This window comes from Pelodiscus sinensis, chromosome 19, assembly GCF_049634645.1.
Source record: "Pelodiscus sinensis isolate JC-2024 chromosome 19, ASM4963464v1, whole genome shotgun sequence".
Taxonomy (NCBI): Eukaryota; Metazoa; Chordata; order Testudines; family Trionychidae; genus Pelodiscus; species Pelodiscus sinensis.
In genome coordinates, this window is record NC_134729.1 from 11,148,058 (window position 1) to 11,162,063 (window position 14,006).

Here is a 14,006-nt window from a genome sequence, read left to right on the forward strand (position 1 = left end):
TGTGGCAGAGCTGGTGACAGAACTCGGAAGTTCCTTCTCCCTCGCCTTCCCCCCTGCCATCCCAGGCCCTTTCTCTCCCCCACAAAAGTATTGCATAGGGTTTGCATTTTAAGAGTGTCCCTTTGCCTTTCACTGAGAAGAGTTCTTAAGCCCTTGTTTGACAGTCTCTTACTTGCTATCTGAGATGCTCCTTTCTGAGGAGCTAGGCCTAGCCTAAACTCAGGTCCACCAATGGGGGAGTGGGGGCAAAGGGGATCCAGGGAGATTCTAAAGGGCCCAAGGCTACAGTAGTCCCAGACCCCTTTGAATCACCACCAGCACACCAGAGCACTGCTCTGGGAGTTGAATGGGGCCCCAGCATTGTGGTCTGGGTGGCGCTTAGGGCTGGCTGGGCCCACCCCCCTACCCATTCTGGGGTACAGAGTTGGCCCCCCTATACCTTGTCTTGAGGCCCATAGTGGCTGTCAGCCCCCCTGCCTACACTAATGCTACAGGTCAATGTAAGTTTCGTTGCATAAGCCCCATACATTAGGTAGCTCAAGTCAACAACTTCTAGTATTTACTTAGTGTGGTGTCTTCACCATGCAATGCCAATGGGGGATTATTAAAGTATTAGAGATGTTAAAATTCATTTATTTTTGTAACATATAACCATAGAAAATGTTATTGGTTACATATTTACACGGGAGGTGGAGGGCAGGAGCTGGTGCTTGTCAGGTAGGCGGCTCCATGGGGAGCTGCTATACGGGTGTGAATTCGGAGTAACTCCATTGAATTCATTAATTCTGGATTGGTTTCAGTCTGAACTGAGACAAGAAGTTGGTCCAAGTTCTAGGGTTTGGAGAAGGTTGGGAAATGAAGTCATTTTTTCTACCTTTTATTAACTGGAAGGATTTGCTGATTCTTTGGCTTCAGTGGGAGAGGAGCAGAGATCCACTGGGAAAACTCCAGTTGACTTCAACTGGAGCAGCCAGGCCCTCGTTTAAGATTTTTAGCGAGGAGATTGCAGCCACTTGGAGGAAGCCAAAGGTACTAAAACTATAGATCGCACGAGATGCAGCCTTCCCCTGCTCTATACAAAGAGAAGATATAGAGTAGCAGCTATCAGAGGATATTGAATATCAGCAGCATCCTCTTCTGGCTAAAGGAGTGGACTTTTGGTGCTGGGGACGGAGCAAGACTTGATTTTCACCCCACATGCAATAGGCGTCTCCATTTTTCAGGAGGACTTATCCCATTCCTGGAAAGAAAGCAAAGATTTGATGACATGGTCAAAGCCACAGAGGCTATTTCTACACTGCCCCCTCTTGCGCAAAAAAATATGCAAATGAGGCAAAGCGTGGAATACCGCTGTGCCTCATTAGCATAATTAACGAGGCTCCGTTTTTGCGCAAAAATCCCCTCTTACGCAAGAGCTGTTCTTCTGCATTTTTTACCATAAGAAAAGTTATTGTGTAAGAAGGTTTTATTGCGCAAAAGCCTCTTGTGCAAAAACGGAGCATCATTAATTATGCAAATGATGTGCGGCAATAGTCTACGCTTTGCCTCATTTGCATATATTTTTGTGGAAAATATTATAGTGTAGACATAGCCAGAGTGTTTAATGTGGAAGAGGGGGATTCTCTCTGGAACACAATAGAGTTCCTGTGTTCTATTCCTCCAGGGGCAAAGGAACCAGGAGAAATTCCTGGCTGTGCTGACCCTCACAGATGGGGCCAGCCCTCTGAACGAATGAAGATTCAGTCTCAGTCTTGTTCAGAAAACTCTTCTGCTCCAGTAATGTAGGTGATGATGTTTCAAAAGCCAGTGTCTGCCCACGCCATGCGGAGAGATCCCAGGAGATCACAAGAGACCCCAGGAAGGAAATGTGAAGGGAGGGTCCTATTAAAATATTTCCCTGTTGGTCAGCATAGGAACTCAAGGCACATGGGATTCTCCCAGGTCTGTATGTGTCTAATACTCCTGTTCCATTCTCAGCTGAACTACCACAAAGCACCAGCGACTTGGAGGTGCGCATGCTGCTGTTCCCCCAGCAGGGCTAGGGGAGAGCGATCCATGAGCTGAACTGAGCAGTGAGGTTCGGGGCTTTCTCTTCCTCCCCTTGTGGGAAGCTGATGCTGGTGCTCCAGCCATGCTGGAGATGGGAGGGTGAGGCTGCAGCACCAGTATGGGTCCCCCACTGTGGGGGGAAGGAGGGTGTTGAGTTCAGACCGGGGACCACCAGGAAGGCGGGGAATAATGAGGTGGGTGCATTCACACACTCCCTGTGTATGGGCCTGATATTATTGTGTTGACCTATAACAGCTTTAGCCATTTGATAGACAATTCTGGGGCCAGGGCAGAAATCAATAGTCCCTCTGCTCCCTTTGCTCAGCTGGACCACAAGCCTCTTACCCCCCACCATCCTGCCAGAAGACCCCTGTGCTGGCCCACTCCTATCCACCACCTTCTGAGTGAGCCTCAGGGCAACATCCATGAGCCTCTCCTCCCTTTTCCAGACCTGACCTGACTTCTGGGAAACAGCTTCAGCAGCATCTCTTGATTCAAAGACGCTTTGGATATGCCTTAAGTAGGTTCCTGGGCCTGGGAATCCAGCCCCAGAACCTGCATGGAAAATATCAGAAGAATCTTTGAATCAAGAGATCCTTTTTTGGCAGAACTTTTGTGGGAGCTGCTGGGCCCCAGGCCCTTTTTAATTGCTGGGCCCTTGGGAAAGTGCCCCCCTTGCTTCTCCCCCACCAGCAGCAGGCCCAGATACACAGCAGTGAGGCTGCTAAAAGGAGACCCTGTTCCATGTATGTGTGTCACATGGCAGTGTTGGAAAAGAGAAGAGTACCACAATTCCAGTGGAAATGGGGGCAGCTGACATCGAGATCTCAAGAGTCGTAGTTCTGGTGCTGGGTTTTTCAATCCTTTGAATCCATCTCTTGTACTCCTCTCTCACCTAGAAAAATAAGGAGCACGCCCATTGACTCATGTAACCAACGACCCATGAGACGCGTGCACAGTTTAACACCCCCCCTTCTATGTCTGAACAGAGCCAAAGGACTGGAATTCTTGTCACCAATTTCCCCACTACAAATCCCCACATGGGAAAGGGAAGGAGACGCCCTCAGTCTCCTCGTAGCAATGAGCCAAATTCTGTTAATCAGGTTGCAAAGTCCAAACTAGCAAATGCAAGTTGATGCAGCTACCACCAAACTACATGGTACAGCTAACCTGTCTCAGGTCTTTAATGTGGATGGAACCCTTGCCACTTGGCATGGCATCCTGTCCCCTCCAGTGGCACCTCGCTCAGCTAAAAATTAACTGAGTATTAGTGAATCTGCTGAGCTAATCAGGTGACAGGACATGGGCTTTACCTGATGATTGAGGAGACAGTGCACCAGGAAGATGAAGGCTCCCTGCAGGCTGTTGACAATGGTGAATAAATACGCCATGAACGTGGCTGCTTGGCCGACCTGTAGGAACCCAAAGCTCCAAGTGCAGCCCAGGATGAAAAGCTGGGCAATTGCTTTAAATGTCAGCAACCTGGAGTAAAGCAGATGAAGAGATCCCATTACAACCCTGTGCAAAGGGGTCCAATCCGTGGACCCTGGGCAGGATGGCTTGAGCTAGCGAATGCCCTCCAAGTAGCCACTATTCAAAAAGTTTCCTATAGACACTGGTGGGAAATGCTTCTAGATGGGACCTGTTTGCAGAACGACTATGCAAACCAGGTGTTTATTCTTCATACTAGGCTCTTTAGTGTATTTACCCTGATACCCACTCGGTGAGGTCGGACAGAGTGGAGTGCTGGAACTATTTGTATAGTGCGGGTATTGAGAGTCACTGAACCAAATTGTAACCCTGCTTTGGACAGAAACCTCCCTTCGTGCAAGCTTGGGTGTGACAGCAACCCTCTTGCACTGATGGTAAGAAAGTGATCTTCTCCCCATTTTCCAGCTGGAGAATCAGGGCATGGAGATACTACGGCTGTCTATACTGCAGAGCTTTTGCACAAAAACTTGTGGAGTGTTCACACCGCAAGTTGCATTTTTGCACAAGAAAATATACAGTGAATCGACAGAAGAGAGGAGTTTTTTGCGGTGTAGATATTCCTCTTTCTATGAGTAATAACACCTTTTAGCGCAAGAGTTCTTGCACAAAAAAGTGTGTGTGGATGGGAAACAGGGTTTTTTTGCGCAAAAAGCAGCCTATCGAAACAAGCACAGGTGCCCTGGTGGCCATTCTGTGAATGGCAATCAGAGCTTTCTGATGGAAAAGTCTCCATGCAGTCTGGACACTCTCTTGCGCAAAAGTGCATGGCTGTTCCGCTGTACTTTTGGAGTGTGGACATGCTCTTGCACAAGCAGTTTTTGTGGAAAATCTCTTCCACAAAAAGCTTCTTGTGCTAGAAGCCTGCAGTGTAGAGGTAGCCACCATGACTTGGCCAAGGTCACACAGGAAGTCTGTGTTAGGGCAAAGAGTTAATTGCTGGTCTCCCTCAAATCCCAGACCAGCACCCAAACCACTGAACCATCTTTCATCTCCTTTACAAATTGATTTGGAAACCACCACAACAACAGCACCTCAAGGAGATTGCTACGTTTGAGAGAAGCCATGGCTTGCCATCAAAGATTTGGTTCCCTCGTTCTTACACAGATTCATAATACGGACTAGAACAGCTGAGCTATGTAAGCGTTTGTTGTGTGCCCGTTGCTGTAACATGGGAGGGTGCAGTGGAGACTGATGGGTCCAGATTCTAAAGTCAGCTTGGTGCAGAGCCATACCAGGCAGATCCAGCCTTTGTCTCATTTCACTGGTTGCAGCAGAGTTACAAATTTGACCTAAATTCATTGATAGATACTGGATAGCACCCAGCATTGTAACACCTGGCTCAACCCTGCGCCCTGCTCTGTCACTGATCACCAGTGTAACTGACCAAGTCAATTTTCCTCTATTTCCTCTCACATTCTTTCATAGTCCAGGCAGTGAGCACATAGTCATGCAATAAAAATTGTTACAGAAAAAGGATAAAGGGCAAGTGGCCAAGGAAAAAGTAGCAAAAGTGCAAAAATCTGGAGGCTGACACCTATAAAAATAGCACGTGTGCTAACTGCTTAAGCGAGGCTTTCAAGGTGATGTAGAAGTAGGTGCGCAACATGTTAGCGTAAAGTAGTAAACAGTAAATCGTAAGTTAAAAATGACACCAGGTTTCGTTTATGTTTTGTAACAATCACAAGTGTTGCAAACTGCTGATTGGTAACAGCAAAAAGGCCATTTGTACCAGTTTAAAATATTTTTAAAGGGGGACATGAGCAAATGCCTAATGACAGGCACCCATCCAATTAATATGTGTCAACTATCTAAAACCTGTCTCAAGCCTTAAAGCTCTCCCTGGGTATTTCTACGCTTGTACTCTCTTTCGAAAGAGGAATGCAAATGCAGACACTTGAAATTGTAAATGAAGCTGAGATTGAAATTCATGTGCCGGTACCGGAAAGACAGTATTCGGGCCTGGCTGCGGCGCCGACATTGTGCACGTTGTCTGTGGTGCCAAGATCAGTGCCGGTTGCAGGTACGGAACTGTGGAGTCCAACTGTTCCAGAGATGGCGCCCCTATCAGTGCTGCCGTTGGCACCAAGGTGGGTAATACTGATGGCGCCGGTGCCGTGGTGGCCGTTCTAGAAGGGACCAGCCTCGTCGACAATGGTGGTCGATGCCAGTACTGGAGCTGGTGCCGAAACTTGCAGTGGTGCCGTAGAGGGCGGTGCCAATGACTGTACCGATACCCTGGGCAACATGCTTGGTGCCGGTATTGCTGACAGTGCCACATGGCTAGGATAGTACAGCACAGGCATAGCTAAGATCGGCTCCGGAAGAGGACCCAGCACTGTGGTGGGAGGCTGAGTCCAGCCGAGCGTCGGGTGAGGCCTGGCTGCCTGTACCGAGTCCGACATCGGAGTAGTAGCATGTGGTACTAGTCCCACAGGGAATGATCCCACTACATAGGTAACAGGTGCTGACCATTCCTCCCGGTGCAGAGGAGAAACCATTGCCAACATGGCTGCCCGAGTAGAAGACCTCGACCTCTCCGCCTCAACAGATGACGGAGGGGAGTAGTGAGGCTGATCAAGTCCTGCACTGCCTCAAATGTCTTCGGCATCGAGGGACGATGCGAGGGTAGCTGACCCGGACTGGGTGGCTGGCCCGCTCGCTTCTGCCACGCAGCAGTGCTTGGAGAGGCCTCCACCGGCAACCCGTACTGACAGAGTAGGCCCGACCTTGACTTTCTGCTCAGAGACCTACCCAGCGAAGTCTTTAGCCTTTTCAGTACCGGGGAATGGGAACAGTGCCGGGCCGTTGGCACAGAAGTCTGCGAGCGGGATGGGGCATCCTGCGTCGATGCCAGCTTACCGCGCACCGTGGAGTGACCAGCTGGTGCAGGTTGAAGAGTGGCTTCCATGAGAAGAAGCTTCAAACGCGAATCTCGCTCCCTCTTCGTGTGCAGCTTGAAAGACCTGCAAATCTTACAGGCATCTGCTAAGTGGCCCTCACCCAAGCACTTTAAACAGCTATCATGAGCGTCCCCTTTAGGCATGAATTTCGCGTATACTATGCACGCCTTAAAGCCTTGCGGCCCAGGCATTCCTCACCCCCCCCCCCCCCGAAAGGAGGGAAGGAAAACAAAGAACTTGCTAACTATCTAAGTAATGAAACTATTTACAAACTATTTACAAACACTACTCTAAGAGAAACGGGAACCATTAACAATACTAAGAGAGAGACACGCTCCAATGACCCCCATGGGCGGTAGGAAGGAACTGAGGAGGGGTAGCGCCGGCAGGAGTACTTATGCTCCTCTATAGCGGTGCTACTCCAGGGGGTGACCTGCCTGCCCGACAGGTACTGCTGGGGAAAAAAGGCTCCGGAGACACGGTGCACACGGTGTATACACCTGATTCGAATGGACATGAGCAACACATCTCAAAATAACCATGTCTAAACAGCGTTTTTTATTTCAAAATACAGTATTTCAAAATAGCGCCCATTCGCAAATATGCAAATAAAGCACAGGATATTTAAATCTCAGCTTCATTTACAATTTTGAATGTCTGTATTTGCATCCCTCTTTTGAAAGAGGTACCACTTGGGAAAATGCTCCAGAGAGATGGTGCACGCGGTGCACACACCTGATTCGAATGGACATGAGCAACCACCCGAAGAATAATAAAGGTTTTTTCAGAAGAAGGGTTTTCCCCCAAAATAACTGCATCTAAACAGAGTTTTTTATTTAGAAATAAAGTATTTTGAAATAGTGCCCATCTGTGAATATGCAAATGAAGTGTGGGAAGTATTTTTAAACAACTACCAATATCATCCAAAGCCCAAGATTTGATGGTGATGGGGGACTTTAACTGTGCAGATATATGTTGGGAAAATAACACAGCGGGGCACAGACTATCCAATAAGTTCTTGGACTGCATTGGAGACAACTTTTTATTTCAGAAGGTTGAAAAAGCTACTAGGAGGGAAGCTGTTCTAGATCTGATCCTAACAAATAGGGAAGAACTGGTTAAGAATTTGAAAGTGGAAGGCAGCTAGGGTGAAAGTGATCATGAAATCACAGACAGGGGAGTTGAAGAGGGAGTTGAGCAGAGGGAGTGACTGATGGTGATGAAGACCCGAAGTGCTTGTGCCAGTACTTCTCCTGTCTCCTCCATCTGTGCCTGTATCCAGACAGAGAACCTGAGCATGGATGCCTCTACCCAGGTCCTGGTGTGGTCTTGCAGTATTTGTGGCTTGCAATTCCCACTGAGTGATCTCCAGGCTGGGGGAGACAACCGTTGTGAAAGGTGCCTGCTGGTGGAATCTCTCAGGCAGCAGGTGGGAGAGCTACAGGAGGAGGTGGCCAGGCTGAGGAGCATTCGAGGCCATGAGGAATTCCTGGACAATATTCCTGTGGAGTCCACGGAGATCACTGTCCTAGGATGTGGGACTGCTGACCAGCCACTTATGGAGGAGGCGGTGGTGCAGGGTGAGCACTGGCAGCTGGTTACTTCCGGCAGCAGGCAGTGTTCCACCCCTGCTCCTAACCCTCCCACTGTGTTGTTACATAACCGTTACACTTTACTTTCTGCAGGAGACAATGAGTCACCCCCCACAGTGGAGGAGACCAGGCCTTGCACCATCAAGGTTGAGCAGTCTCCTGCCACCACTGCGAGGAAGAAATGTAGGGTAGTGGTGGTTGGAGACTCTCTTCTGAGGGGAACGGAGGCACCCATCTGTCGCCCTGACAGTTCATCTCGAGAGGTATGCTGTCTGCCAGGGGCCCGTATCCGAGATGTTACGGAGGCATTGTCGAGGATTATCCGGCCCTCTGACTACTACCCCATGCTACTCATCCACGTGGGCACAAATGATACTGCCAGGTGTGACACTGAGCGGATCAAGTGTGACTACAGGGCTTTGCGAGTACGGGTGAAGGAGTTTGGAGCGCAGGTGGTATTCTCTTTGATCCTTCCTGTCAAAGGTAGGGGCCCGGGCAGAGAGAGGTGTATCCTGGAGGTGAATGCCTGGCTGCGAAGATGGTGTCGCCAGGAGGGATTCGGCTTCCTTGATCATGGGGTGCTCTTCCAGGAAGGACTGCTTGGCAGAGATGGAGTTCACCTTTCCAGGAGCTGGAAGGCCTTGTTTGGACACAGACTGGCTAACCTTGTGAGGAGGGCTTTAAACTAGGTTCGACGGGGACAGGTGAGCAAAGCCCACAGGTAAGTGCTGAATGTGCGGGACTGGGAGATGGGTTGGAAATGGGGGCGACTACGGCCTATAATGGCAAGGAGAAAGGAGGATCAGGGCACAACAGGGAGGCAAGATCAAATCAGTATCTTAGATGCCTATATACAAATGCAAGAAGTATGGGTAATAAGCAGGAAGAACTGGAATTGCTAACCAATAAATACAACTATGATATCATTGGTATTACAGAAACCTGGTGGGATGGGACGCATGATTGGAATGTTGGTATGGAAGGGTATGGCTTGCTCAGGAAGGACAGACAGGGAAAAAAGGGAGGAGGGGTTGCCTTGTATATTAAAAATGTACACACTTGGACTGAAGTGGAGATTAACGTAGGAGATAGCTGTGTAGAGAGTCTCTGGGTTAAGCTAAAAGGGGTAAAAAACGAGGGTGATATCATGCTAGGAGTCTACTACAGGCCACCTAGCCAGGTGGAAGAGGTGGATGACGCCTTTTTTAAACAATTAACAAAACTATCCAAAGCCCAAGATTTGGTGGTGATGGGGGACTTCAACTATCCAGACATATGTTGGGAAACTAACACAGCGAGGCACAGGCTATCCAATAAGTTTCTGGACTGCATTGGAGACAACTTTCTGTTTCAGAAGGTTGAAAAAGCTACCAGAGGAGAAGCTGTTCTGGATTTGGTTTTAACAAATAGGGAGGAACTGGTTGAGAACTTGAAAGTGTAAGACAGTATAGGGGACAGTGATCATGAAATAATAGAGTTCATGATCTTAAGGAAAGGTAGAAGGGAGACCAGCACAATTGAGGTAATGGATTTCAGGAAGGCAGATTTTGATAAGCTCAGAGAACTTGTAGGTAAGGTCCCATGGGAAGCAAGACTGAAGGGAAAAACAACTGAGGAGAGTTGGAAGTATTTTAAAGGGACGTTGTTAAGGGCCCAAAAGCAAACAATTCCGCTGTGTAGGAAAGATAGAAAATATGGCAAAAGACCAGCTTGGCTTAACAAGGAGATCTTGCATGATCTCAAAATAAAAAAGGAGTCATATAAAAAATGGAAACTAGGACAACTAACAAAGGATGAATATAGGCAAGCAACATGGGAATGTAGGGGCACGATTAGAAAGGCAAAGGCACAAAATGAGATCAAACTAGCTACAGGCATAAAGGGAAACAAGAAGACCTTTTATAAATACATTAGAAGCAAGAGGAAGACCAAGGACAGGGTAGGCCCACTGCTTAGTGAGGAGGGAGAAGCAGTAACAGGAAACTTGGAAATGGAAGAGGTGCTTAATGACTTCTGTGTTTCGGTCTTCACCGAGAAGTCTGGAGGTGTGCCTAACATAGTGAATACAAGCAGAGAGAGGGTAAGTTTAGAAGATAGGATACACAAAGAACAAGTTAAAAATCACTTAGGAAAGTTAGATGTCAGCAAGTCACCAGGTCCTGATGAAATGCATCCCAGGATACTCAAGGAGCTGATAGAGGAGGTATCTGAGCCTTTAGCTATGATTTTTGAAAAATCATGGCAGACAGGGGAGATTCCAGAAGACTGGAAAAGGGCAAATATTGTGCCCATCTATAAAAAGGGGAATAAGAACAACCCAGGAAACTACAGACCGGTCAGTTTAACGTCTGTCCCAGGGAAGATAATGGAGCAGGTAATTAAGGAAATCATATGCAAACACTTGGAAGGTAATAAAGTGATAGGGAATAGCCAGCATGGGTTTGTGAAGAACAAGTCATGCCAAACTAATCTGATAGCTTTCTTTGATAGGATAACGAGCCTTATGGATAAGGGAGAAGCGGTGGATGTCATATACCTAGACTTTAGTAAGGCATTTGATACGGTCTCGCATGATATTCTTATTGATAAACTAGGCAAATATAACTTAGATAGGGCCACGATAAGGTGGGTGCATAATTGGCTGGATAACCGTAGTCAGAGAGTTGTTGTTAACGGTGCTAAATCCTGCTGGAAAGGGATAACAAGTGGAGTTCTGCAAGGGTCTGTTTTGGGACCCGTACTGTTCAATATCTTCATCAATGATGTAGATATTGGGATAGAGAGTATGCTTATTAAGTTTGCAGATGATACCAAAGTGGGTGGGGTTGCAACTTCTTTGGAGGATAGGAACATAATTCAAAATGACCTAAGCAAGTTAGAGAAATGGTCAGAGGTAAACAGGATGAGGTTTAATAAAGAGAAATGCAAAGTGCTCCACTTAGGAAGGAACAATCAGTTCTATACATACAAGATGGGAAGCGACTGTCTAGGAAGAAGCATGGCGGAAAGGGATCTAGGGGTCATAGTGGACCACAAGTTGAATATGAGTCAACAGTGTGATGCTGTTGCAAAAAAAGCAAATATGATTCTAGGTTGTATCAACAGGTGTGTTGTAAGCAAAACTCGTGAAGTCATTCTGCCGCTCTACTCTGCACTAGTTAGGCCTCAGCTGGAGTACTGTGTCCAGTTCTGGGCGCCACATTTCAAGAAAGATGTGGAGAAATTGGAAAGGGTACAGAGAAGAGCGACAAGAATGATTAAAGGTTTAGAGAACATGACCTATGAAGCCAGGCTTCATGAACTGGGCTTGTTTAGTTTGGAAAAAAGAAGATTAAGGGGTACATGATAGCGGTTTTCAAATATCTAAAAGGGTGTCACAAGGAGGAAGGAGAAAATTTGTTCCTCTTGGTTTCTGAGGACAGGACAAGGAGTAATGGGCTTAAATTGCAGCAGGGGAGGTATAGATTGGACATTAGGAAAAAATTCCTAACTGTCAGGGTGGTCAAATATTGGAATAAATTGCCAAGGGAGGTGGTGGAATCTCCCTCTCTGGAGATATTTAAGAACAGGTTAGATAGACATCTGTCAGGGATGGTGTAGACGGAGCTTGGTCCTGCCTTGAGGGCGGGGGGCTGGACTCGATGACCTCTTGAGGTCCCTTCCAGTCCTATTATTCTATGATTCTATGATTCTATGAAGATAAAATAAAAAAAGAACAAGTTAAAAATCACCTAGAAAAGTTAGATGCCTGATGAAATGCATCCTAGATTACTCAAGGAGCTGATAGAGGAGGTATCTTTGCCTCTAGCTATCATCTTTGGAAAATCATGGGAGACAGGAGAGATTCCAGAGGACTGGAAAAGGGCAACTATAGTGCCCATTTATAAAAAGGGAAAGAAGAACAACCCAGGAAAATACAGACCAGTTAGTTTAACTTCTGTGCCAGGAAAGATAATGGAGCAAGTAATTAAGGAAATCAACTGTAAACACTTGGAAGGTGGTAAGGTGATAGGGAACAGCCAGCATGGATTTGTAAAGAATAAATCATGTCAAACCAACCTGATAGCTTTCTTTGATAGGATAACGAGTCTTGTGGATAAGGGAGAAGCAGTGGATGTGGTATACCTAGACTTTAGTAAGGTGTTTGATACGGTCTCGCATGATATTCTTATCAATAAACTAGGCAAATACAACTTAGATGGGGCTACTATAAGGTGGGTGCATAACTGGCTGGATAACCGTACTCAGAGAGTAGTTATTAATGGTTCACAATCCAGCTGCAAAGGTATAACTAGTGGGGATCCGCAGGGGTCTGTTTTGAGTCCGTCTCTGTTCAATATCTTCATCAACAATTTAGATATTGGCATAGAAAGTATGCTTATTAAGTTTGCAGATGATATCAAGCTGGGAGCGGTTGTGACTAATCTGGAGGATAGGGTCATAATTCAAAATGATCTGGACAAATTGGAGAAATGGTCTGAGGTAAACAGGATGATGTTTAATAAAGACAAATGCAAAGTGCTCCGCTTGGAAAGGAACAATCAGTTTCACACATACAGAATGGGAAGCGACTATCTAGGAAGGAGTATGGCAGAAAGGGATCTAGGACCACAAGCTGGATATGAGTCAGCAGTGTGATGCTGTTGCAAAAAAAGTAAACATGATTCTGGGATTCATTAACAGGTATGTTGTGAGCAAGACACGAGAAGTCATTCTTCCACTCTACTCTGTGCTAGTTAGGCCTCAGCTGGAGTATTGTGTCCAGTTCTGGGCACCGCATTTCAAAAAGGATGTGGAGGAATTGGAGAGGGTCCAGAGAAGAGCAACAAGAATGATTAAAGGTCTAGAGAACATGACCTATGAAAGAAGACTGAAAGAATTGGGTCTGTTTAGTTTAGAAAAGAGAAGATTGAGGGGGGACATGATAGTAGTTTTCAGGTATCTAAAAGGGTGTTGTAAGGAGGAGGGAGAAAACTTGTTCATCTTGGCCTCTGAAGATAGAACAAGAAGCAATGGGCTTAAACTGAAGCAAGGGAAGTTTAGTTGGACATTAGGAAAAAGTTCCTAATTGTCAGGGTAGTTAAACACTGGAATAAATTGCCCAGGAAGGTTGTGGAATCCCCATCTCTGGAGATATTTAAGAGTAGGTTAGATAAATGTCTATCAGGGATGGTCTAGACAGTATTTGGTCCTGCCATGGAGGCAGGGGACTGGACTCGATGACCTCTTGAGGTCCCTTCCAGTCCTAGTATTCTATTACTCTATGATTCTATATTTAAATCCCAGCTTCATTTACAATTTTGAATGTCTACATTTGCATCCCTCTCTCTAAAGAGGGTGCAAGTGTAGACATACCTCCTGAGAATTAAGTCCTTCACAATGTCATAGTATCTCACAAATACAAACACAAATCAGACATCGGAAATGGTCTCACACATAAACTTATAGGGAGGGGGTGGGGAACTATTTTTTATGTCAGGGGCCACTGGCCCACAGAAAAATCCGTGATTGCACCAAAGTGACATGGCCCCCGACTGAGAAGCAGAAAGACACTCCCCACACTCCTCTCACACATCAGAGCCCAGAGAGACCTGGGCTACTAGATTTTGTGAATCTCCCTAGGCTCTGCGTGTGTGGGAAGGGGTGAGAGGTGCAAGCTCTCCTTACTCACTCTCCCTGGGTTGAGACAGGAGGTGTGGGCTCTGGCGTGGGAATGAGGGGTTTGGGTGTGGGAAGCGGAGAGAGGTGCAAACTCAGGGAGGGAATCTGGCTGCAGGAGGAGGTGGGGAAGGGGATGCCGGCTCAGGGAGGGGGCTCCCGGCTGGAGAGTGTTGGGGTCAGGTGGAGAGTTGGGGTGCTGAGCAAGCCACAGGCTTGTGGATGTGGAGGTACAAGAGTTTTTGAGTTGGGTTGTGTGGGGAGCTCAGGGCAGGGGGGTTGCGAATATGTTGGGCTCAGGGCAGAGATTTGCTCT

General features: G+C 47.0%; 1 protein-coding gene across 1 annotated transcript in view; it reads right to left on the minus strand.

Annotated features, from left to right (window-relative positions):
* Positions 1-612: 612 nt before the first annotated feature.
* The window catches only part of LOC112547214 (adhesion G protein-coupled receptor E3-like), a 57,787-nt gene continuing 44,393 nt past the window's right edge, over positions 613-14,006 (minus strand). The window contains exons 20-22 of the mRNA XM_075902281.1: positions 3,363-3,531; positions 2,837-2,944; positions 613-1,240 (exon numbers count right to left, since the gene is read on the minus strand). Of these exons, the coding sequence (XP_075758396.1) occupies positions 1,220-1,240; positions 2,837-2,944; positions 3,363-3,531 (298 nt within the window). The 3' untranslated portion in view covers positions 613-1,219. The remainder of the gene's footprint in view (positions 1,241-2,836; positions 2,945-3,362; positions 3,532-14,006) is intronic.